The sequence below is a fragment of the Ammodytes marinus genome, assembly GCF_949987685.1.
Source record: "Ammodytes marinus genome assembly, chromosome: 9".
NCBI lineage: Eukaryota > Metazoa > Chordata > Actinopteri > Uranoscopiformes > Ammodytidae > Ammodytes > Ammodytes marinus.
In genome coordinates, this window is record NC_137213.1 from 9,468,769 (window position 1) to 9,494,013 (window position 25,245).

General features: G+C 40.8%; 1 protein-coding gene across 4 annotated transcripts in view; it reads left to right on the forward strand.

Annotated features, from left to right (window-relative positions):
• Positions 1 to 25,245, forward strand: part of ctnnd2b (catenin (cadherin-associated protein), delta 2b) — a gene marked incomplete at both ends in the record, with an annotated part of 130,470 nt that overhangs the window by 101,348 nt on the left and 3,877 nt on the right. For all 4 annotated transcript variants that reach the window (XM_080033444.1, XM_080033445.1, XM_080033446.1 and 1 more), the window contains 7 exons: positions 1,671 to 1,788; positions 4,556 to 4,738; positions 10,882 to 11,100; positions 17,167 to 17,317; positions 19,884 to 20,154; positions 23,414 to 23,498; positions 24,034 to 24,160. In XM_080033444.1, the coding sequence (XP_079889570.1) occupies positions 1,671 to 1,788; positions 4,556 to 4,738; positions 10,882 to 11,100; positions 17,167 to 17,317; positions 19,884 to 20,154; positions 23,414 to 23,498; positions 24,034 to 24,160 (1,154 nt within the window). The remainder of the gene's footprint in view (positions 1 to 1,670; positions 1,789 to 4,555; positions 4,739 to 10,881; positions 11,101 to 17,166; positions 17,318 to 19,883; positions 20,155 to 23,413; positions 23,499 to 24,033; positions 24,161 to 25,245) is intronic.

A 25,245-nucleotide genomic window follows, 5' to 3' on the forward strand; every position in this document is an offset into this window, starting at 1 on the left:
TGTGTGTGTGTGTGTGTGTGTGTGTGTGTGTGTGTGTGTGTGTGTGTGTGTGTGTGTGTGTGCGCGCGTGTGTACTCAGTTAACCTTGCATCAAGGCTCAAGGTACACACAGCAGCTTGCAAACTCCCTGAAAAGAAATTCCAGCATTTATTTGACTTTAAAACATTGGCGCTTTCGTAATGTAATAAAACTCTGGCCCTAATGTGTTTTGTATTTTATGCATCAGAGCATGCCACTTTAGGTCAGGCCTCTCGTGTGTACATACATTTCAGACTAACATGGTGGGGCCTTAAAGGACTGAGTGAAGGCCAGTCCTGGATGTACAATATTGGTTGGTACTTTGGTTGCGAAGGCAGCTCCCCTATCACTTATTATGTGATTATGGGACAGATCTCCACCACTGGCTGGAAATCAAATTCCATAAAGACAGGCATGGGGCAACACTAGCAAAATATTAATCACACCAGTTTAATCTCTGAGTCAATATTGGGTTTGCATGACTCTTCCTACAAATATTCATTCAAGTTGGTGTGGGTGTTACTGAGGCACTTAACATTTTGCACATTCATAGCTGCTTGCTTTTTCTCACTCATTCACTTCTGAAAGCTTACTGACATGTCTGGTGTTTTCCTGTCCTCTAAAGGCAATTCGAGGCCAATGGATTATTAAGTTATTAACACAAAGAAATGTACATAAATGCATAATGACCATGTATAATAAAGGACGTGTTGTCGAACCTGTGGGATAAAATGTGTTATATAACAGCTGCTTAGCTCCGCCCCCACCCTGTACCTATTAGAAACAGATGTGAGACTTAAACATTGGATGTTGTTATTAAGGACCTATAGGAAAACAAACAGAACTAATAGTGTTTTGGCAGCTCCGTGCCATTTCTCTCTGACACCGAGGGTACAAGCGTCTCCTAGCAATCTGTAATAGTCTGACATTTGAAGGCCATTACACTCAGACTCTCTCTCTCTCCTCATAGTAACAAAGACAGACATACAGATGCAGTGGCACATCTCCATATCGTTTTAAAAGGCGAGACACTGCAGGGGAATAGGGTAGAATGTTTAACTTATAGATATCATGTCATTTTGCCAGTTGGTTATTCACATGAATTTTTATTTATTTTTTAAATGCCAGAGTGATGTTGAATAAAGCCAGATTTAAAGTCTTTATATATAATGCATTCGACAATTAACAACATAAGAACAGATTCTTCTGTAGTAACCTTCAGAATATTGCTAAGAATGATTATGGAAAGTTTAGTTGATGTAAGTAGTTCTCTAGAAGCTGAGATTATTGTTTTAGAGTTTTGAAAAAAAAACTGATGGTGACATAATGGCCATTAAAGATGGTTGTATAGGAGAAATATACAGACGCAAACAGACAAGTAAAATAAACACCTAAATGAACATTGTGGACCTTTAATTTATACTAGTATGAAATAATATATGTTATGGGAGCAAAATAGCCACTTGAAGTAAGTATGTTTTCGCCTGCAGCGTACAGATTTTCTAACACCTACATGAGGATTCCAGATCTGAGTATTATCTAATATGTATTTTGAATCATGGCAGCATGAAACGGCTTTAGTTGTACTGTTCATTGATGAGTTGTATGTGTGTGTGTGTGTGTGTGTGTGTGTGTGTGTGTGTGTGCCACAGGAATGTGAGTTCTGCAGGAGAGGAGGCGCGTCGGAGGATGAGGGAGTGTGAGGGTCTGACAGACGCTTTGCTCTACGTCATCCAGACGGCGCTGGGTAGCAGCGAGATTGACAGCAAGGTAACTCTCTCTCACACACACACACACACACACACACACACACACACACACACACACACACACACACACACACACACACACACACACACACACACACATACTATTAACTGCCACAAACACACACACTCTCACAGCCTCTAGCTATTCATACACACACACACACACACACAAAACCACCGGAATATAAATTCACACACATACACACCATGATAAAAAATTATGTCATTGAAAAGTCCAGTGTGTGGGGGCGCTCTGGTGGCATAGTGGATAGAGCGAGTACCATATTAGCTCCAGCCTTCATTGCAGTGGTTGCGGGTTCAAATCCGACCTGTTGACCATTACTGCAGGTCATCCCCCCTCTCTCTCTGTTTCCCCATTTCAACTCTGTACTGTCAAATAAAGCTTGAAAATGCCAAAAAATAATCTTAATTTTTTTTTTTAGAAAAGTCCAGTGTGTGTGTCTGTGTATGTGTATGTGTGTGTTTGTGCATGTGTGTGTGTCTGTGTGTGTGAATAAATGTCGACAAACTCGCATTGTAAACCATGCTTCGTGATGATATTCATGTAATATACATGAGTTATATGCAAATGTGTTTTATCTGTGTCTTTGCAGACGATGAACACAGCGTATATGTAAATGAATTTGAATATGTTGTTTACCCACGGGTTGTATGTTAATGTCCAAGGCGTGCAGCTACAAACCACACACTGTAAAATAAATACAAGGGTCAATCCTCTAATATTTAGACCTACAGTGTTGAGCATTTTTTCTGGATAAGTTTTGGTGACATTTTCTTTTCTTTCATTAAGTCTTATTTCAAGAAAATATCACCAATTGTAAGGACAATATCAGAAAAGTTCATTGAAGGTTAAAGCTGATATGTGTGTACAAAATACAGTATATAAAAACAAGCTTGAGTGCACCATGTATTACCTAACCCAGATGGCCAGTGACACAGAAACATCACTTGCAAGAAATCTGCTTTTATGTGAGCGACCATGTGTATCTGTTTGTGTGCACGTGCTTGCATATGTTCCACTGAATATGCATACATGTGTTTGACGTGTAGAAAGTGTCAAGCTGTTATGTGTGTGTATGTTGGTTTGAAATGTAAAGTTTTTAATCCTTACAAATCCTTCACAAGATCTGAGACTGTGGAGTCCATTGCCACTTAGAATAGGATTAGTGTGTATGTGTGTGTGTGTGTGTGTGTGTGTGTGTGTGTGTGTGTGTGCGTGTGTGTGTGTGCATTATGCACACAGCATGTATGTACATGTATTAGTGTATATTATTCAGCATACGTAAGTGATGTCCCTAACATGAATTTAAATAGTTGAATCTGACTAGTCTTATCTTGCTTATAGTCGAGTCATCTTTGATTTCTGTTCTTTTCCTTGTGCTCATTGATCCATATTCTCAGTTGCGACATTGGCTTCAAGTTTTTTCAAAATGTCAGAAACAGTATAATAGACTGATCTTCATACCACGATAGGCGATGTAGCACCATTTATTGGGAGAAACCATGCAAATTCATGTAAGGTCAGACATCGATTTTGCCCCATATTTCCGGAATAGGCTGAACCTTGTTCTAGGGCTGGCCCGATTGCCATTTTTCAGGCTTTGAATATTCATTGGTTTTTCCGAGCGAATATTCGGATATTCGTTCCAGAAAAACACACCATCAAACCAACATTAATAATGCCAATGTACTCACTGAAACCGAGTGTGTGAGCCGAGACAGCAAGCTGCGTAGTTTGTTGATGCTTTAATAACTTTCGAACTGTAGTAAAGTCGGAGTTCCTTACTTTTTGCCCGTGGAGGCGAACAGCTGTTGTTCCGTTCCAAATCAGCTGTCCTCTGCGCCATCGTAACCCGTACAGGAGCTTATCAATTCATCCAGGAACGTGCATCTTTTCGGCGATTTATAAATCCATACAAAGATCCAATATTGATAGTCTTTTGTGTCCATATTATATCCATTATTAACCGCCTATTGCCATGATGCAAGCAAGTCACGGTTGATGATGGGCAATAGCAGCGCTGAATGTAAACAAACAGCTGAGCTAAGCAAACGTTAGCATTACGCCAAGCATTACCTTTCCTTCCGAAATCGCGCTAATGTTGTGGTAGCCTATAGAGTTATTAGGAACACAATCTATTCTTCCTCCATCTCTCTCTCCCTCCTGCGCTTGGTATCGCTTTTAGTTTGCCTCACTCTGGTAACATCACGTAGCCTACTACAGCTGATATCACCGGTTGCGCTTTGAAAGGGCAGCGGCCAACTAGGTCAAAGTTCAAATAATTCGATAATATATTTTAAATTAACGTCTAATTTGTATTTTACAATTGTTTTATAACTTGTGTATCCAAATATTATTTGCTGACAAAATATACTGCAGTTTGAGCTACCTTTGGGAAAAAAAAAAGAAGAAGAATATTCCGAATACTTAATTGAGCTCCGAATACTAATTTAACAAACAAATACTCGGATATTCGAATAATTCGGGCCAGCCCTACCTTGTTCCATAACCACATTTTACAACTATGTGACTGTGAGATTGTCAGACGAATCGGGGCTCCCTCGATCGAATCGTCAAAAATCTGACTATTCGGGGTTACCCTTAATCAGTATTTCCATATACACTTGTGTGTGTCTGTAGTTTGTGTTTTTCTGTTTGTCTTATTGCCACCTGTCCCTTCTTCATGTCTCTCTCTCTCTCTCTCTCTCTCCACACTTCTTTTTCCTCCCTTTCCGTCCTGGGTCAGACGGTGGAGAACTGTGTGTGCATCCTGAGGAACCTGTCTTACCGGCTGGCTGCAGAGACGTCTCACAGCCAGCAGGGGGGGTCAGAGGAGCTGGACGGGCTGCTGTGTGACACCGGGGGGAAGGACGCCGAGAGCTCCGGCTGCTGGGGCAAGAAGAAGAAGAAGAAGAAGGGACACGACCAGGTGGGACACTTGCATGTACATTTCTCTTTGGCCAAGGTTTGTGGGAGAAAAAAAACGCGAGCCACATGAAAATCCAAAATGTCCGCCTTTTTTTCCAAGATGGCCACCATTTGCGCCATTGAAAATACCATTTTCACCATAATATTTCACAGTAAGCTCAGAAATTAATGGTTTTAAACTAGAAAAGTGGGAAAAAAGGCATCACATTTTACATTCGGTTTCTATATTTTTCTAATTCTTGCCTGGGCGAAAGATTCCTTGGGTTTATTTATTTCGGCAGGGTGTTAACTAAGTTCTGCAGATCGATGCGGATCATAATATGGTGGATTTATCTTTATGTAATGCCTCTATAAACAGTTGTCCGATGAATATCCAGACAAGCTAACGTACTGTGTATGGCCTTAGAATGAATGCTGACATTTATTTTTTCTCCAAAGTAAACTTATTTTGATGCTACAACTAGCATCTCTGCTTCTCCTTCTGTCCACATGTCAAAATGTCATGTCGATGTGTAAGACACTGAACCCCAAATTGCACTTATGCCTCGTTTCCACCGAGTAGAGCGGGTCAGGTCGGAGCGGTTGGGTCTAGTTATTTTGGCTTTCCATTTGCCAACAGTTGGGAAGGGTACGGATATAAGCGAGCCTAACCGCTCTAAGCCGCTCCCATTTCCGGTACTCCTCCGTTGGGGTACCAGCCGCCTGAAAGGGTGTCGAAAAGGTGGAGCTACACACTGCCGTCCGTTGATTGGTCGAAAGAATAATTTCCGCCGTGTGAAGTCACCTCAGCAAGAGTGAAGAGATTCTTGTGTTTTGGCGAAAAATGTGTGTATGTGTTAGAATGTGTGTGTGAATGAGCAGCAAAAACCTTATAAAGCAATTTGGATAAGTGCCTGATTTAAAAGTTGCCATTTACCATCTGTCCCATCTGCGTATAAAGTATTTGTTGTGAGGAAAACTTGGACTGCAAATACACCCAAGTGTTCAACTCACACAAATAAAGTGAAACATTGCTTCAGTCTGAATGCACCCAAAGGCCCATTCAATACTGTAGACTCAAAAACTCAACGAGTGCCCGGACGCAAGTGAACATCGGTGCAGGTCTCTCAGGGAAATGAAGCACTTGGCTGTGCCCAGTGTAGTGGCAGTAGCAGCAAATAGCTACTCAATCAAACCTGAGTGTGTGGATCACTGGGGCCTGTTTCAGGTAGCTGGTTTTACATACTCTGGGTTTAACCCTGCGCTCTGAGTTGGTAAACTCAGAGCGCAGGGTTGATAAGCAACTCTGGGTTTTCGGTTTCAGAACAGTGGATCAGCGTTGGGTTAATCAACTCTGAGCGTGTTCACTCTGGGTGGAGCGTGTGCATAAAAGCCATCGTCAATGGATCGCTGATAACATGATTCACCATGGAAACAGAAGAAACAAATGATTGATCCTCCCACTTCTCCACTTCTCAAAAAAGAAAAAAAGAAATCTTTTTTTGAGCTTATGGTAGCCTATGGAGAAGAATTAACGGGATATTGTCTCATAACTCTGATCTAATCTCCTCGGCAATTCAGAAAAAAACAGAGCAAACATTTTTTGTCAAGATAATCATTTCGCTTCCGTATGAGAAGCCATAGTCTATCTTAAAAAGTTACGCATATCAGCTGTAAAGTAATAAAGCTGGCGCGGCACAGCATTACTGACAGTGCCTAAAGCCTACTGTGCAGTAAACAGAACAGACTGTCGCTTCTTTTAAATGGGGAGTGAAATACATTAACGTCAAGACACATTAGGTGACAGTTTCCATTGAAGAGCCTGATTGATTTATTACCAGATCCATTTTCCTCAAGTGATCACAGTTTAAATTATTATATCATTTTTATATTCATATTAGGCTATTTAACGAGGCTTGTCTGTGACTTTAGGATCGCACAAGTGAACTACAACGATCGCGTGCAGCCGCAGCGTTAGCCTACATGAATCCACCTGACATAAATCTGTTCAGTGGCACAGACGTTAAAAAACATACAATAGGCTACAAATAGGTTTATTAATCTGAATGTAGAGCATGTCACGATGTGTAAGGTGGCCGCCTATATGAACGGACCGAGGGCTGAGAACAAGGCTACTGATCAGATAAATGATTGGTCAAACGTAAAATCATCAGGAAATGATAAAAACATCCCGATGGAGATTTCTATAGAGTGATTTTGCTTCAAACTGTACAGGGACGCGTGTGACAGTGACACTCTTTCTTCAGTCGGAGCTGCAGCGTAAAGTGAAAACAAACTCAGGGTAGGTCTAACCACCTATCCAGCAGGTTAGACCCACGGCGTATGTTGCCGCAGTAACTGACTCTCGGTTGCACTGAACCTGCTACCTGAAACGGAAAACCCAGAGTTTCCACCAACTCAGAGCGAACAAACTCTGGGTTGCCTCAAAACCAGCTACCTGAAACAGGCCCCTGGTGCGGTGATAGACAGAACGTTTACATGCATAGTCAGGTTCTAGTTCCACCAAGCCATTTAATTGGATTACTGTCCTTCCTTGTACCAGTATACAAGCACAGGAGGGGAAACGATTTATTGACCAAAGTATGTCTGACTGCGCTGCAAAGGGTGGTGATATGCCCCCTTTCAGCCGCTTTGAGCTCGTTAGCATTGGACCCTTTGTCTGTTGACATATTACGTCACAGAAGTTAGCAGCCAGGCGGATAACGGTTCGCAATAGCAAGTGGTAAATTGGCACGATGTTGAGTGGTTATCTTCTTCCTTGATTGTTGCTATTCTACTTCTGGGTCATAGTCCCGGGCGGGGATCTGTGGAGCATGTGCAGAGTGCCTGTCATAGTCCGATTGATAAATGAAGGAGTAGCTCGACTGCCTATTTCATTATCTGGGTGTGTTAGCTCGAAATAAAAATTTGATTTTATAATATAATAACAATACATCGATTTTCTCCCAACGCCATGTAAACGTACAGCTTACCAGGTCCACAAACTCAATGGCGAGAGAGAGAGAGAGAGAGAGAGAGAGAGAGAGAAAGAGAGAGAGAGAGAGTCGAGAGAGCCTTCAAATTTGAGCCCCTACGTGTGAATGCTATAGTTCATCAAAGGAGGAATCAGAAACAAAAACAATTAAAGCAACTGTTAGCTTTGTTTTGTTTATGTCAATGATGCTTTTGTGGCTTAATGAGTGTTATTGCTGCTAGTATGACACCAATTCAGTTTCATCAGAGGACGGAAGTGTGTGTAGTTCTAGGCTCTGTGGTGGTGAGCTGGGTGTTTTTTTTCAATATGTGCTTTGATCGTTGACTGATCTTACCGTCCCCATTAGCCCATTCCCCTGCACTGCTGCAGCAATACATGAATACGACGATATCCTCCATTTTGAATACAGTGAAATCAAGAAAATTATTGAAAACCCCTATATGCAGTGTAGTTGATTTGTAGTTAAAAAAGGTGTCTGGGTTATTAATTGGTTTACTCATTAAAAAGGAGGTTATCATGTGGACGTTCCTATTGAAACCATTTAGGAAAAGAATACCACACGGAGAATAGACTCACAAGGCTTGTAAAAAGCCAAACATTTATATTTCTCTTACCCTCTTATTGCACAACAATATGCTATCTGATTGAACAAGATTGTCATTTACACAGATTGCATAAAGCATGAGGAATTAGCCTTTTGTTTGTTTGACTTTGTGGTTTTAGTGGTGGGTGTTCCATGGTCAGGACTAAACAATAAGGCATAATAACACTTGCACAGATACAAGGTTGTTATTTTGAGCCTTTATTATACAGCGTGTATATTACAAGACACTGTCCAAACCAGGATGTTTATTAATTTAAATCATTTTTCTTATCCGTCAAGCGTCTTTGTTTTTTTCTTGTTGTACCAAATGAAAGGGATTCAGTGACTCAAATTTGTATAACGCAGTGTTGTGCTTTTTTCCAGGGTTAGGGAACAATTGCTTACAAGGTTCATCTAAGTTGGTTTGGTCTCAAATGAATATTTATGAATGCACTACGGCTTTCTTTGATATTCATGATATTCACAGTTGTTTTTCACATTGAGTATACGGATATTCACCTAACCACCTGAATTATGTAATGTCACGTCTCCAGAATATAAGGTTACTTACATTAAGAGGAAATATGCTATTACAAATATGTGCCTCCTGAATTTAATATGATTTTGTTGTGCCATGCAACACTTTATCAAAAGCATGCTGCAAAGGTTTTCAGGGGGATCATAGTTGGAACTTAGAGATAAAGCCATGATCAAATGTCAGTACTCTGACTGCCTGTGCTCAGAATGACAAATACAGAGCTGGTTTATTATTTATATCTTGATTTTCGGCATCTATCCATCTGTTGCCAACCGGGTTTCATGAAAAAAAGAGAGCACTCTTCTAGTTGTGGAATTGGCATACACCAAACAGCACCCTTGGAGTATAAACTCTAACCTCTTCTCATGCTAATTAGCAATCAGCATCACATTCTGCTTGAGTGGAAGACACGTCTTTACAACTTCTAGTGAAGATTGGGAGGGGGGATTGAAAAAAAAAAAAAAAAAACACTTCCGATGGATCATGAGTGGGGGGAATTGCTCATTATCGCTGCATGCTTTTTTTAATCCTTTATTTACTAGGAAATATTTTTTTCAATGATTTTTATTTTTAAGTAAATGGGCTTCAACCTCCATTTTGCAAGCAATCGCTCAACAATCCCTGTTTGTAGAACCAGGTAGATAAGGGATCTTAAAATTTACTCTATGGATCAGATTGTAAAAGGGTGAAATCATAACCTCTCCATAACACAAAATATAACTCCTCCCCCCCCTATCAGTTTATCTCCTCTCCAAGAGCAGCTGTGGGTGATTAGCATGCAGTAGCGTATGGGGAGCTTGCTGAAGAGGGCAAAACTCTATCAACTGTGGGGTAATTAGAGGAGATAGAAAGAGAGAGAAGAAGGGAAGTTATGGGGGAAAGGGGCGGGGCTAGGGAAGTACAAAAGGATGAGAGAGGGGAAAGAGGAAATAGTAAAATAATGAGGTCAAATACAAACTAGGAAGATGGCGAGATTTGTTGGCAATATTGCAGTTCCTATACAGATGTCATGTGCTAGTACGTCATTCACCATGGAGGGAGGATGATTTTCTCTTTCTATACCAAACATATGAAACAACTGGACTGTGCGTTCCAAATCGCATACTCTTTCTTTTTCCTATTCTACATACTACTAAAAATAATCTAGTTATCATGCAGTATGCTACAATTGGGTCATACTTTTACTTATTTATATCATCATAACATTGCACCTTGATCTTGCCTCTTGCTTATACAGTTTATCCGTCGCATCCCGGGTTGTTTTCATATGGAGGCTCTGTCACTTCCGCTGCGCACTGGATTTTGGGTCAGAATCGCCCAAACAGCACGCTGATTTCAACACTAAAAATCTCGACCAGATGTAGTAGGCATACATGTAGTAGGGTATTTTCAAGCATGCTAAATCTGACCACAAGAACCGGGACATCCTAAATCTTTTTCTGCCATACTAAATATCATGGAATTTTGGGTATTGGAACACAGGGTTCTTGATGAAAACAAGGAGGAAGCATGGCGGGGACATGACAGTTGTATTAATAGACACAGCAGGACGGGTCCGCTACATTTAAGCATAGAGGGTCGTTTAGTTTTATGTAGCTCTCAGTGCACAGACTCAAATGTGCAGTGAGATACTTAGAACAAAAAACATGATTAACAAAGAAGATTATAACACAGCTATTGTTTGCAGAAAAACTGTACTTTTGTGTCTGTGTGACCTTTACCCAACCCCATTCCCATCCCCCCTTTTAGTAAATGTAGCTATGCCTGAGATAATATTGACGCACAGTGTGTATCGTTTCAAAATGTATCATCAATGCATGAGAAAATGTCAGATTTCATTTACAGGAGATAGATGAACGCATTTCACAAATAGATGAATGAATTTATTTATGCACTGTTAATAAATAGTACATTTCTCTCCTTCCCTTTCCCTGTTCTCTTGCCTGAGGGGACAATGCAGGCAACCAAAAAAAAAAACATGCCTCACACACGAAAAAAAAAGAAGCTATTTCCATTCTGAATCTTGTCTCTATATCTTTTCCTCCGCAGTGGGATGGCGTGGGCCCCTTTCCAGACTTGGCCGAGCCCCCGAAAGGCATCCAGATGTTGTGGCACCCCACCATCGTCAAGCCTTACCTCACCCTGCTGTCGGAGTGCTCCAACCCGGACACTCTGGAGGGAGCAGCTGGGGCTCTGCAGAACCTGGCTGCTGGCAGCTGGAAGGTAATAAGGGACTCAAAGTACAGTAAAGGGCATCTGCAAAAGAGTGTATTGACATTCCCCAAGGGTGCCAAAAAAGTGTTATGAAAGATATGGGAAATGCCGGTCACACAGCGAAAATAGCTAACACCTCCGAAGAACCCCATTCTCTGGTTATTTCATGTTGTGGGATATCAAATGTTACTCACTGGCCCTTTATAAAATGCTCTCATAAAACGAGTGTCCCATTTGGTTGGCAAAAAATCTCTCTGAAATCAACACTTCAATGTAACGGCATCTAAAAGACGGTTATCGGACTTAAATAAATGTCAGACAGACCTTTAAAAGGTCAAGAAATCACTTTCAAGTGTCAATCTCTGTTAGATGATAATATCCAAAAAATATTTGAAATTCTTTCTTTAGCAATGCAATTCTTTCATAACGTCTCTCAGGATGGAAATGTCAGCCAGAGTAAAATATCTCACCAGCTATATTGTTGACTTATCTATACATACCTGCAAACTCGTCGCTTTTCGGCGAAAATCGCCGTTTAGAATCAAAATATATGACCCACGTGAATCGTATAGATCCGAAGAGTTTTTGTTTTTGGGGGGGGGTGGGGGTAGCGGCAGCTGCCAGAGAAGTCAGCCAGCGCTTCCCAGACTGGACTGTGTGGGCGAGTTACCGTAGTGTGAGACAAGGGAATATCGTTATCTTGGCAATAAAACATCTTTGGTAGACGTCATGAGTATTGTCCAATCAGCGTTAAGATCGGGCACAAGCATCACTGCTGCCGCTGTGTGTTCAGACTTTAGAATTGGCTAAAAGTCTCAATCAAAACCCTTTTGATAATAAAAAATTAGAGGCTTTGATTAAACACTGTCAATGCTTCAGAGGTTAATGTAACAGCCTACTGAAACAGAAACTATACGGAGGGACGCAGCTCACTGTAGCCTACAGTCCCTTTATTTAGTCGCGCTGTCAGTTTGCCGACATGGCTCTCTGTAAAGGCCAGGACACACCAGCCCGATAATCGCCGTCGTCAAAAAAAATGGAGTCGGCCGTTTCAGGAAGCTCCAGCTTCCCGTCGCTGCTAAAGAACACACCGAGACGACTGTTTATTTTCCGTACGCTCGCGGGACGTAATGTCTCCACAACAGCAGGCGGCGCTAATCTGTATTGTGGCCCGAAAAAATACGAAAGCCGGAAATGATTGGACATCTCTCTAGAGCATAAACATAGATAGAAATACGTATTTATATTTATGGACCATAAGAGCACAATTTTTAGCAGAGAGTGTCGAGTATGGTGTCGAGCAGTCAACAAGGGTTGATGCATGTGAGTACTCTCAAAACGAAACGAACAAACACATTAAAACGATGGCTAGCTGTTGTTAGCTGTTTGTGCTACCCGCCTCACTTCCGGGCTTCACTGATTCGCTAGCCCTCCACCAATCAAATTGCTCCAAATGAAAGACGGTCGGCCGCCGATTGAACATGTTCAATCGGCGGCCGACAGGCTCAAAACAAGCCCGACGACCTCTACGTCGGCCGACGTCACGGCACACACCAAACAGATTCGTCTTTTTTTTTGACGACGGCGATTATCGGGCTGGTGTGTCCTGGCCTTTAGACTCGAGACATAGAAAAAGATCGCGGAAGCCGTTCCCGTAGACAAAGTTAACGGGCAGGATATCCCCGACTGATTTCATCCATCAAACCACAGAGTTTTTTCTGAGCGGCGTCTCACTCGCTCACTGGGTCTCCCGGGTCCCGGTGATTTTCACCGTCACAGCGATCGACTCGCTGCTTTGCTGGGGCGGAGACTTTGTGTGAAGGTGATTTAACATCACGGTCGTAGACGAATGTTATAACTTTATGCTGCATAGTTTGCACTGCACTGTTGACCCACACAGGACTCTTAAGTGAAGCTGACAGTTTAATGAGCGCACATTGCAGAAATGAAGTGTCTGCAGTGCGCTCACAATCAGAGCCGACCGACAGCCCCCCCGCCCCCCCAATTTATTTTTATTTTTTAGTTTGTGTGTTTGATATTAACATCATATTATTATATCATACAAAAATAATAATACAATGTTTTGATCTAGATAGCCTAGTTAATAGCCCAATAATTTAACCTTCAGTGCATCCTTAAAAAAAATCACACTCTGCCTCCTTCGGCGCTTAAGATGTCACTTTGGATTGATATGTAGATAAAAATAACATGAATGTATTTTTCCACCAATTTTTTTTTATAACTTTCTTTTTCAACTCGAGTCCTCACCATACAAACCATATTCATCTTTATTTTAAGGATTTTAACCCTTTAAATTACAGTTGTTTTAGAAAAAGTCACTCGTTTTTTTTAATGGAAAAACACAAAATATCAATTAAAAGCTAAATAATTAGTCTGAATTGGATTTTTTTGAGGGGGATTGTAAGAGTGTGATAGATGTAAAAAATGTGCAATGAAATTGATTTGAATGCATTTTTATATTTTTTTATATCTAAGATTTAAAAAAAGACTCACACTCAGCCTCCTTCGGCGCTTAAGATGTCACTTTGGATTGATATGTAGATAAAAATAACATGAAGGTATTTTTCCACCAATTTTTTTTTATAACTTTCTTTTTCAACTCGAGTCCTCACCATACAAACCATATTCATCTTTATTTTAAGGTTTTTAACCCTTTAAATTACAGTTGTTTTAGAAAAAGTCACTCGTTTTTTTTAATGGAAAAACACAAAATATCAATTAAAAGCTAAATAATTAGTCTGAATTGGATTTTTTTGAGGGGGATTGTAAGAGTGTGATAGATGTAAAAAATGTGCAATGAAATTGATTTGAATGCATTTTTATATTTTTTTATATCTAAGATTTAAAAAAAGACTCACACTCAGCCTCCTTCGGCGCTTAAGATGTCACTTTGAATTGATATGTAGATAAAAATAACATGAATGTATTTTTCCACAATTTTTTTTTATAACTTTCTTTTTCAACTCGAGTCCTCACCATACAAACCATATTCATCTTTATTTTAAGGATTTTAACCCTTTAAATTACAGTTGTTTTAGAAAAAGTCACTCGTTTTTTTTAAAGAAAAAACACAAAAAGTAAAAAGCTAAATAATAATTAGTCTAAATTGGATTTTTTTGAGTGGGATTAGAAGAGTGTGATAGATGTCAAGAATTAACAATAATATTGAATTGAATGCATTTCTATTCTTTTTGCTATTTAAGATTTAAAATGTGCCCTCCATTAAGGGCCATTGTACGGCACACAGAATTCTATTAAAACCACACTTTTTGACCCTGCTGCCAAAAGATGAGAGAAACTGATTTTTTTATTATTCTTTTGGTTCCTTGTACTAATGTCTTGACATTTTCCATTTTTTTGTGTTTTTTACTAGTTGTTGCTAATTTCACACATATGCCAGTGTTTCAACTACAGGCTAAAATGTAAATTTGCACTCCCTTGCTACTTAGGCCACTGCAGGCTACATGAATAAAATATTTGAGATAACATGCCCTGTCTGGGTTCTTCATAATAGCATAGAGTAGTGTATATGTGTATTTCAACAAATATGTATTTGTGAATATGTGCCTGTGTGTGTATCAAATAACAGATAGTGAAATTCACATAGAAATACAGCTCAATGTAAATCCATGAAAACAGCATGTTTCGATCCCATGGTTAATTGAGGATAAGTTTGTGAATATGGTAATATTACACATTCATCCTGCTCTTATAACTTGAAATTTTATATTTTTATGATTTTTTCAGATGTTTTATGAATTAAGTCCTGCCTATAGCCTTTACAACTGATAACAATACAAAATGAATCACAGTTCCCTCGTTTCCACTAGGGGTATCTTTGCTCTTCAGGCCTATAAGGATGAAATTCACGCATCAGCTGTAAAATAGTAAAAATGTAAAATTTCAAGGTATAAGAACAGGATGAATGTCTAATATTACCAAATTCATGTATTTAACCTCAATTGACCATGGGATCAACACATGCAGTTTTTATGGATTTACACAGAACTGTTTTTCTCTATGTGAATTTGAGTGTCCGTGTTTGGATACACACACAGACACGCACACACACTTATTTGTCGAAAAACACATCTATACTATACTATGCCATCACTAAGAATACAGAGAGAGCATTTTAGCTGAAACAATTTATTCATGTGGCCTGCAGTGGCTAGTAGCAGAGGAGAGCAATATTAAATCTCAGCCTGTAATTAAAACCAATGGTATATGAGAGAAAACCGATGCAATTAAAAAAAAAACACAAAAAATTTAAATTTTCAAGACATTAGTGCAAGGAAATAAAACAAAACAAAAACAATCTGGTTTCTATCAGCTATTGGCAGAAGGGTCAAAAAATGTCGTTTGAATGGGAGTCAATGAGGTGCCGTTTTGGCCAAGGAGGCTGAGTGTGAGGAAAATTAATATACAGTGCATTATAGTGTAAATTAATGAATTGAGGATAAAATTCATAAATTGGTCAGAAAACATTAGCCTTGACCAAATATGAAGCCATTTGCATGAACACAGCCTCAGCAGTTGTGAAATGAAAAACCAAAATGTACCAAAAAGGGCCTAAGATGCACTGAAGGTTAATCAGTTCATCTGGGAGGTAATCCAAGTTTAACTGATCACGTCACGTTCACGTCCAGTGTGTATTGAGTTTATTTAAAAACATTTGGAAATGGGGCTCAGATGCCCATGCACTGTATAACCTATTTCAGCCTCATCTGTGGAAAAAAAGATAGCTGGACAACAGAGTTCTTCTGCTTCATTCCTCTCACTGCATTTAAATGCATTCATTATATTACAGAGAAATATGTCCCATAAAAGAAAAAGAGCACCAAGCCCAACCCAGAGGACCCTGCATAATATTTTATTTTAAATGAACATTTTAATGGAAAATCCAAGAAGCTTCTAATTCATCCGACCCAGTGTCTCCAAATTATTTGTTCACACAAAATTCCTCAGATTTAGCCTCTTAATTTCCCTCTCAAAGTGCACCAGATTCATGCATTTCACTTTAAAAAGTTTAAAAAAAATCTCCCGGGGGGGCATACCCCCGGACCCCCCTAGGAGGGTCGGGATCTCAGCTGGCTATTATTTTCACCCAGCTGGACATTGGAGGCAATAGTGGAGAACTCTGGTTGTGTGAATGATATTTAACAATAGCCAATCGTTTGGACAGCGAAAAACACCCGACCCCCCTAGAAGGGACGGGTGTTTGTCACCTTTTTCACCTCCTATGAGTTTGCAGGTCTGATTATAATGTAACACAATACGACAGAAGTAATAAAAGTAGGGCTGTCAAGCTAATTAATTACAGGCTCTGTGATTAATTAATCTAAATTAATCGCATACTTTTATGACACTTTTATGCCTGTTTATAAACAGCTGTATAGCCTACTACAGTTTGTTTCTCTCTCTCTCGCTCTCCGTCTCTTGTAACTTCTGTCTCCTCCCCTCAGTCAGGTTTCTACATGAAAATTAGGAACTGGCGCCGAATTTTCTCAAAAAAACAAGCAGACTAAATGACGACTTTCCATCTCCCACAACTGAGCCGATTCATTCACCATCGTCGTCATAGGCAAAAATATTGACACACACACACACACGGGGCGGGTGTCCGTTTATGCGGAGACGAGACAGCTAGCAAACAAAATTAAGACACACGGAGGAAGATCGAGAGATACTGTTTTGAACCTATTGTTGCACCCACAAAATCAATAATGCACAGACACTGCGGAGAATAAAGTAAGATGTCTTCCTACCTTCATGCTTATTTGCCCGAAGCATCCAATAAACCGTCCATAGAGCCCTCGGCCCCTTCTCTCTGTACTTTTCTCCCTTTTACCCGTGCGGGCCGTGTCAGCAAGCTACAGGGTGCATCTGCGCACCACTTTTGCACCGGGTCAAAGGGCATTATAGAAGTGCGATTAATCTGCGTTAATTTTTTTAATCACGTTAATTTTTCTGTGATTAATTAATCGAAATTAACGCGTTAATTTGACAGCCCTAAATAAAAGAAAAGTCCTTGAATACAAAATGCAATAACAACAAGACAAATATCTGATGCTCTCTCTCTCTCTGTCTTGCCCCCAGTGGTCTGTGTATATCCGTGCGGCAGTGCGTAAGGAGAAGGGCCTCCCCATCCTGGTGGAGCTGCTGAGGATAGACAATGACCGGGTGGTGTGTGCCGTGGCCACCGCGCTCAGAAACATGGCTCTGGACGTCAGGAACAAGGAGCTCATAGGTGAGTGCTTCAGTCACAGCAAAACACAGCCTTGGGACAAAACTGACACCAAATATAGTCTACCAGAGGGATAATACATCATTTTTCAAATCAAACCATCTTTCCTTTAAGGATTGTATTTCACTGTCATTTTTTTGATGTATTTTGGAGTGCTTAATTCTGCCTTAATTAAAGTTAATTACACTGAAAAACAAACGCAGTTATCTTGACCCACTTACAGAATTAGTCACTTCCTTTAATAATGACTATGATTCATGTTCCAGCAGTAATTTATTTAAAAATAAAAATTTAATTCTTAGGAATGGCTGAGTGGCAGTGTGTATGTGGACTTGAAAAGAGATACATGTCTTTCTAATATCTGTCTATATACACTATGTGTACATGTATTCAGATAGGTTCCTTCTTTAAGCAGATAGTAGTGTGTTGTTACTGACCTGATCGTTCAGTCAGATTTTCCTTCAGAGACAAAGCAATGTCTCTAATAAACTCTGCTTTTCTGCTGGTCCCCATGGCAACAACCTCATGTCTCCTTCCACTAACTCTGTCTGATGCTGGAGGCTCTGAGCTAAGCTGTGTGCGAGTGTGTGTGTGTGTTTGCGCCCTTTCTAAGTATGTGAATTCAACCCATTCATGTGTAAAGTGTATGTAGGTTGTATTGTCAATGTTGTATCCTGCAGCCACGCATGTATGCATCCATTTATAGTTTGATAGGACATAGGCTACTGTCATGTCCTCACATGTGTTGTGTTGTCATGATGAAATTGTGTTAGTGTAGTTCTGTCCTCAAAGCTTTCAGCAGTAGATACTGACACTCAGTGCGTTTACATGCAGACTCATAATCGGGTAACTAAACGAATAAGACTTCAACAGGACTTTTAAACTGCATGTAAACACCTTTATCCGATCTACTTCGCACACAAATCGGCACAATAACGGACAAGAGATGTCGGATAAGAACACCTAGATAAGTCGTTCGTTGTCGGCATTCTCTCTGCATGTAAACAGGGATCGGACATCGCTTATCGGACTTCTCGTTCTGTGCTTGTGTGCCTGCGTGTGATAGGCTACACCCATGGCTACACCATGGGTTATTGACGGAAGAGAACCGGACGTGGCTCTTTCAACACTTGTTGAAAGCATGGTTGAAAGGGCTACAGCGCCACCTAGCATAGTGGAGACAGCCATGCATTGGACATTTATCCGATATCTGAAAGGCCATGTAAACTCAGACAAGTGACACGGTCCGTTCGAGTGTCTAGTTCGATATATGTGATAATCTAATCTAGTTGTGCCATGGAAACGCACTGACTGTTTGCACAGACAGGTCCGCTATGGGCCATTGCTGCAACATTACAAACTAGATTGAGGGCTTGATTTTTTAAATAAATGTTCAGCCTGAATATCGAGAATATTGCCAATACTGCAAATGTTTGATAACTTAAAGTAATAAGCCAGTTTATACGTGTGCAATACTTTATTTGTCTTACAATTACCGTCATGTAAGTCATCAATCAATCGTATAGGCCTACATATATATTCTTCATGCATCAGCAGTATATTTACAGCAGGAAAACACATACATGTGTGGATGTGAACTGTCAGTAGGTCCCCCCACCCCTCCAGGGGAATGACCCAATCAGAACCAGAGGGCCAGAGGGCAGAGTGGACAAGTTGGCCTGACAGTATTACCACAGTATCATGGGAAATGTAGTTGGTCTGTGTTCGATTACATGGCCAAGACATTGTCTGACAGCCACAAGGCCAGGGTGTATTGTCTAAGCCGCTACTTCAAAGGACTTTAAAGTAAAAAAAAGCAAATAGCAGAGACCATGGCCCATGTAGGGACTTAGGGGTTGAGGGCTTAGCAAAAGGGAAACGATTAAGTTTTTTTGTTGTTTTCCTTTTATGCTGAAGTGAAGATATGTTGGAAATGATCAGACATTTTCATGAAAATTCAGCCATCTTTATTGGCATTAATGTTAGATTTCAAGGACACCCATTATGCCAAATTAACTTTTTATGTTTTCTCAACATTAATATTGGTCCCAGGTGCCACTAGAGACTCCCAAAGTCTGAGACAAAAACACCCTCAATCATTTTCTCCACTTCTCTGAAAACCTGTGTTCAAAAAATCACCACTCAGATTGATCTCCCCTTGTGATGTCATTAAGGGATAAGACACGCCCCCTAATTCCCAACCTAATTTAGCACACCCCCAGATACCCTGCAGTTAGATTCAAACCAGCAGTTTGATTCAGGGCCAATCAGAGCAGACTGGGCTTTTTGGAAGGTGGGGCTTAAAGCGACAGTGTTTCAGACAGACGCTGAAAAGAGGAGATTCAGCAGTTGATAAAGGTTTTTTTTGGACACTTCACCATGACAACAGGTTCTAATAGAAAACGAAGTTACAATTTTGAACCTGAAAATGAGAATAATATGTGACCTTTAAAGAGCATCCCAACAATACAATTGTCCATTTCATTTCTATCTCCACCTTTAAACTACATTATTCCACCCTACTCAAACCCCACCCCTGTCACTCTTACCCCCCTTAATATCCCCACAGGTAAATACGCCATGAGGGACCTAGTGCACCGTTTGCCCGGAGGCAGCAACAACAACAACGGTAACGGTGGCACCGGTGGAGGGGGAGGTGGAGGCACAACCACCACCAGCAGCAGCAGCCTGATGGGGAAGACCATGTCAGACGACACTGTCACGGCCATCTGCTGCGCTCTGCACGAGGTCATTACCAAGAACATGGAGAACACCAAGGCCCTCAGGGACGCCGGAGGCATCGAGAAGCTCATAGGCATCGCCCGCAGCAAAGGAGACAAGTAAGGCTAATGGAGAGATGGTGCTGTTAGGCCTAAGAGGGTGTAAGGGAGGATGGAGGTATAGGAGGATGTGTAGAGGAGGTTTGGGGGTGGAAGGACCATCATGGGGTAGTGCTCTGCAACAGTTAGTATAACAGTTTTAACTGTTTGAAAAGAAGTTGCATCAGCGTTCAGCGTCATGGTTTGTCAATGTTAATATGGGTCCCCAGTGTGCCCTAAGACTCCACAAGTATGAGAAAAAACAACCCTCTCTTTTTCTCCACCTCCATTCAGATTTCTCTTCCCTTATGACATTGTAAGGGTTACGTTAGCACTACATCCACCTCTGATAAGCACACCCCCAGGTAGGCCTGAAATGACAGTCCCCTGAATTGAGCTGGCAGATTATACCTGTGCCCCCACGTGGGGGAACTGACCAAACGCAATAGACTGGGCTTTTTGGAAGGTGGGGCTTAGCTAAAACGGAGCGTTTCAGGAAGAGGGTGAAACAAGAAGATTAATCAATGGCACTGTGAGAAATATAAAGGGTGTTTAGAACATTAAACCATGAAAACAGTTTCAAGTAGAAACCCAAATTACAATTTTGAACCTTAAAATGAGCATGATATGTGACCTTTAATTACCTCATTCATTTGGAATTGAATCCCAATTGGAGACAAAAATAGCAACCGCTGGCAGATTTGCTAATATGCTCATTAGCAGAGCACATAGTCCGTAGACTGAACATGTTAGTTGCTAGCTAGGGCTATAGGGCGTGGATTAAGAAATATGTAGGCATGAGGATGAAGAGATGGATTGGTGGAGTGAACCAAGAGGGGCATGTAGACACATTCATCAGTCCAGGTACAATAGGAAAGGGCTGATGAATGGCTGTGGTCGTGGGCAGACAGTCACAGTGCTGAGGCAAGAGGAGGGTCTGTGTGCTTGTTTTAGACCAGGGGTTCTCAAACTTTTGATAGCTGAGGGCCAATTTAGGAACCCAACATTGGACCGAGGGCCGCCGAAGGAAAAAAAATTATAAAACTGAAATAATTTCAATGGCCAGCGTCTTTGCGTCTTTACAGTTTACATGTATTGGTCAGCATCCAACACTGTGTAATTAACACATTTAAAGTAATAAATGAAGGGCTAGGTCTCATTTCAACATTGGGGAACACACATTAAAAGCGGGGGTCTGGGGGTTGTCCCCCAGAAAAATTTGAGGTCCGAACACTTCATTTTGTGCATTTTGGTTAATTTTTATGCAGTAATTTGTGTCTTCTGTATTAATTTATGGTGGAAATGTTAAGGAAAAGACAACTCGCTCCCATTGACACACAGCTAATGGAATATAAATCAAGGCACTGAGGCATTCTGTATTGCATTCAAATATTTATTCTACTTTATTGTTCAAAACTTTCTACACATTGAAAACGTATCACCTTTTGGAGTGTTTTTTTGTAGGACTCACTACTCATGATGCAGCAGCAGTGTTAACTATTATGACACTATACATTGGAAATAAACAGGGTGGGCTATCAGCAGTCAACTAGGCAGATAGTTCCATGGCTATCAGCAGCTAGCTAACGTTAGTTTGTTAGCTAAAAACTTTAGGCAAAAGAGTTAGAAACCAGATAATGTTAGCATCCATCCTTTGACACTTGACCTAATCTAATTCACCTTGAATGTGAGAAAGTGCATCGTATTGGGCTTGACAAGCTTACTATCTAACAACTTACATCGGGACCACTACACTGCCTGCTGCACTGCGGGAGGCTGACCAGCCGTCTGCAACGAGAGGCAGAGGCCAGCCGAACTTCGCAAGTTTAATAAGTGGGGAATGAATACAAACAATTAGGAGGGATATTTAAGTGTTTCGACCCCTGTACTGTTTCTACTGTTACGGGGGACGCATCCCCTCCGTCAGTTTCAATTAAAAAAAAAAAAAAAAAAATATGATAATTTTTTTTTTTTTTAATAATTCATAATTCAATGCGGGCCGCGGGCCGCCAGATATGCTTCGGCCCGCGGGCCGCACTTTGAGAACCACTGTTTTAGACCAATGAGTCAGCAGTCATTACGGTCAACAGAAAATAAGGTCCAAAACAAAGTTTGGCCAGTCTTTTGTTTACCTGCCTATTGCCTTTTGTTAGCTGGTTGAAAGTAGAAACGACGATTGGGAAAGAGCAACAGGGGTAACAGAATAACAAATGCTTCCCAAACAAATATAATAATTGGGATTACTTTGCATGTAACCTTTTGTGGCTAGTTTGATTAAGAAAATAATCTGTTTTGTGAGCTGCCTGGAAAACCACTGGAATCCAAAATTGAGATGGCATTTAGTGAGATATGCTACACTAGTTAGCTTTATCAGGAGTTTAGCTAGGCTTTTTTCGTGATTAAAAAAAAAAAGAGAGAATTAGTCGGCACAACTGTTATTGTTTTGAATTCTTAGTTTGTAGAACTCAAAACTTGAAAGATTATTAGTTGGCCCAAATGTAGGCAGTTTTACTAAATACTTAAGAGTTTTAGTAGGACTCAAAATTCCTAAGTCTAGTGAAGACGGCTGCCTTTATATTTTGAGCTTTCCTATCTTTCTAATTTGTACAGTGTATCTCACCAGTTGGCTTTCGCTTGACAAAGTGCTCTCTTGCTTTAGCTGTGTGAAAAAATCTTATTCAGGTTTGCGTCAGTTCTAAACCAAATATTCTGAAGTAGGCTATGTCCTCATTTGCTATTTTCTGTTTGTTCATTTCACCTCTGTTTTTTCACAGGTACTGACTGAACCTATAAATCCACAGATAAACACGTCATATTTTTTCTCATATTTTTTGTATCTTCTCCTTCAAAGAGCGTTGCCCTGCCTTGCATCACTCCAAGGGCAGAATAAGCAATCACACAGAATCCCCAACAATAACATTCACCCAAATGGTTCAGAGAAATAAAAGTTTCATTTCTTAGGCACTGATAAGGCCACACCAGCCAATTACACCCACAGCCATTAGTCACCCAGTCAAAACCCTGGGGGAGGCAAAATGAAATACTCGCTAATCTATCCGTCAACCAAGCATTTATGCAATTTGGTCAATTGAAGTGCCGTATTTGTCTTCTTTGGAGACAGCGGGTGAGAATATGTTTTACACACTGGCTCAGTGTCTTTGATTTACCTTTTTCATTATTCTGGTTTCTGCTGTGTATATAACTCCCACTGGCAACAAACAAAGGACTGTTGAGCTTTATGCTGTATGTGTTTTTCTTTTCCTCTCTACTGAATTCCCAGACATAGTCCCAAAGTGGTGAAAGCAGCGTCCCAAGTCCTGAACAGCATGTGGCAGTACAGAGACCTCCGCAGCCTCTACAAAAAGGTAACTGGCTCAATGTGTAATAAAGCTATAGTGTGTAACTTCTGTGGCCTCCAATGAGGAATTCTGAGTAATTACAACAACACTTGTCGGTGCATCAACATGGGGCAAGCCTTTTTGGTGGTGGAGCATGGATTTTAAACCTTCTGTTGTACATCCAGGTTTTTCCAAGCTGTAGAATCAACAACAGAAGCATTTCTTGGGTGCTTCTTTTTTTGATTTTTCTGAGCTCCTGCACCAGTGTTGGGGGAGCAACACCAGTTTGTAAATGCTGCCGTACTGAGAAATACAAAGAAAGTTATGTGGAGCTGATAGGCTGAATCAACTTTGTGTCTACTCATTTGGTGATTGACTTTAATTTAACCTACATTCATTTATATGGAAAAGTTACGCACTGAAGCTTTAACTCTGGAGATATAATTTGTCTTGGCGCCTCAGTATATATTACTGACGCGCTAGAAGCTGAGTAATGGCCGTAGCATGCAGATACAGTGCAATATTTCTAACATTGTCTCATCTCTCATCCCCTTCTCTTCAGGATGGCTACGCCCAGTACCATTTTGTCGGCTCCTCTTCCACAATAGAGCGAGACAGACAGAGACCTTATTCTTCCTCTCGCACTCCATCCATCTCTCCCGTACGGACCTCACCCAACAATCGATCAAGTGAGTCCATACCCCCCCTCCTACTGTCTTCCCTTTTGTCCTCCTTTGTCCTCTATCACTCTTTCCATCAGCACATGCAGTCAAACAATATACAGGCTGCAGTCGGCTTGATCCTTCACACTATGGCGGCTTCCGACAAAATGATTCTGCTGTCAAATCCTGGCCTCCTAAAAAAAAAAGGTTTCTTGCTTTATCAAAAAATTAAAGGGATGACTAAGACTATCTGGGGCGGCAGTGGCGAAGTGGGTAGGGCGGTCGTCCACTGGATTGCGGGGCCGGAAGTTCGATCCCCCGCCTACCCGCCACATGTCGAAGTGTCCCTGGGCAAGACACTGCACCCCACATTGCTCCCGATGGTTCAGATAGCACCAGCTACTGCCATCAGTGTATAAGTGTGAGTGTGAATGGGTGAATGTGGTAAGAAAAGTAAAGCGCTTTGGGGCTGAGAAAATCAGCTAAAAAGTGCTAAATAAGTCAATTTACCATTAGGTGTGGAGTGGAGTGTTATCAAGCTGTTTCACAATTCAGAGTAAGATTCCTGGGAACTTGTCATTCAAACAGAGGTGTCCTTTATGTAAATGTTCCTTATGTTTTAATTCACACATTACCGGGTTGTAACGGAAAGAGACACTGTAGTGCCGGTGGGTTATTTGGCCCCCGGGCGTGTATGAGGAGGTGATTATGTGATCATTATTATGCTGAAAAACAGAGTTCAGTTTCAAAGGGTGGAGTATTTTTACAGTCTCTCGCGGGCTGCTTTAGAGATGCATTTTAACAGTTATTTTGCTGCTAAATCCTTGGTTAATGACCATTTGGAGCACAACGGAAGCTCGCCCCCTCTTCACCGCTACTAATAAACCTTCTCGTTTTTTATGGACCTTTAACACGGTGAGAGGAATCTCCTCAACGGTGCAACACTGACTCATTTCTGTTGTGGTATATTAAAACCATTTTCTTTTTCGGTGTGCCTTAGAGATTAAACAAATGTTGCATTTATTACATTGCCCCTAAAAAAAGACCTTTTACATTACATTGACCCCTTGGACCTTTTACAGAGCTGTTACTGGCTGTAGCCGAATAAGATT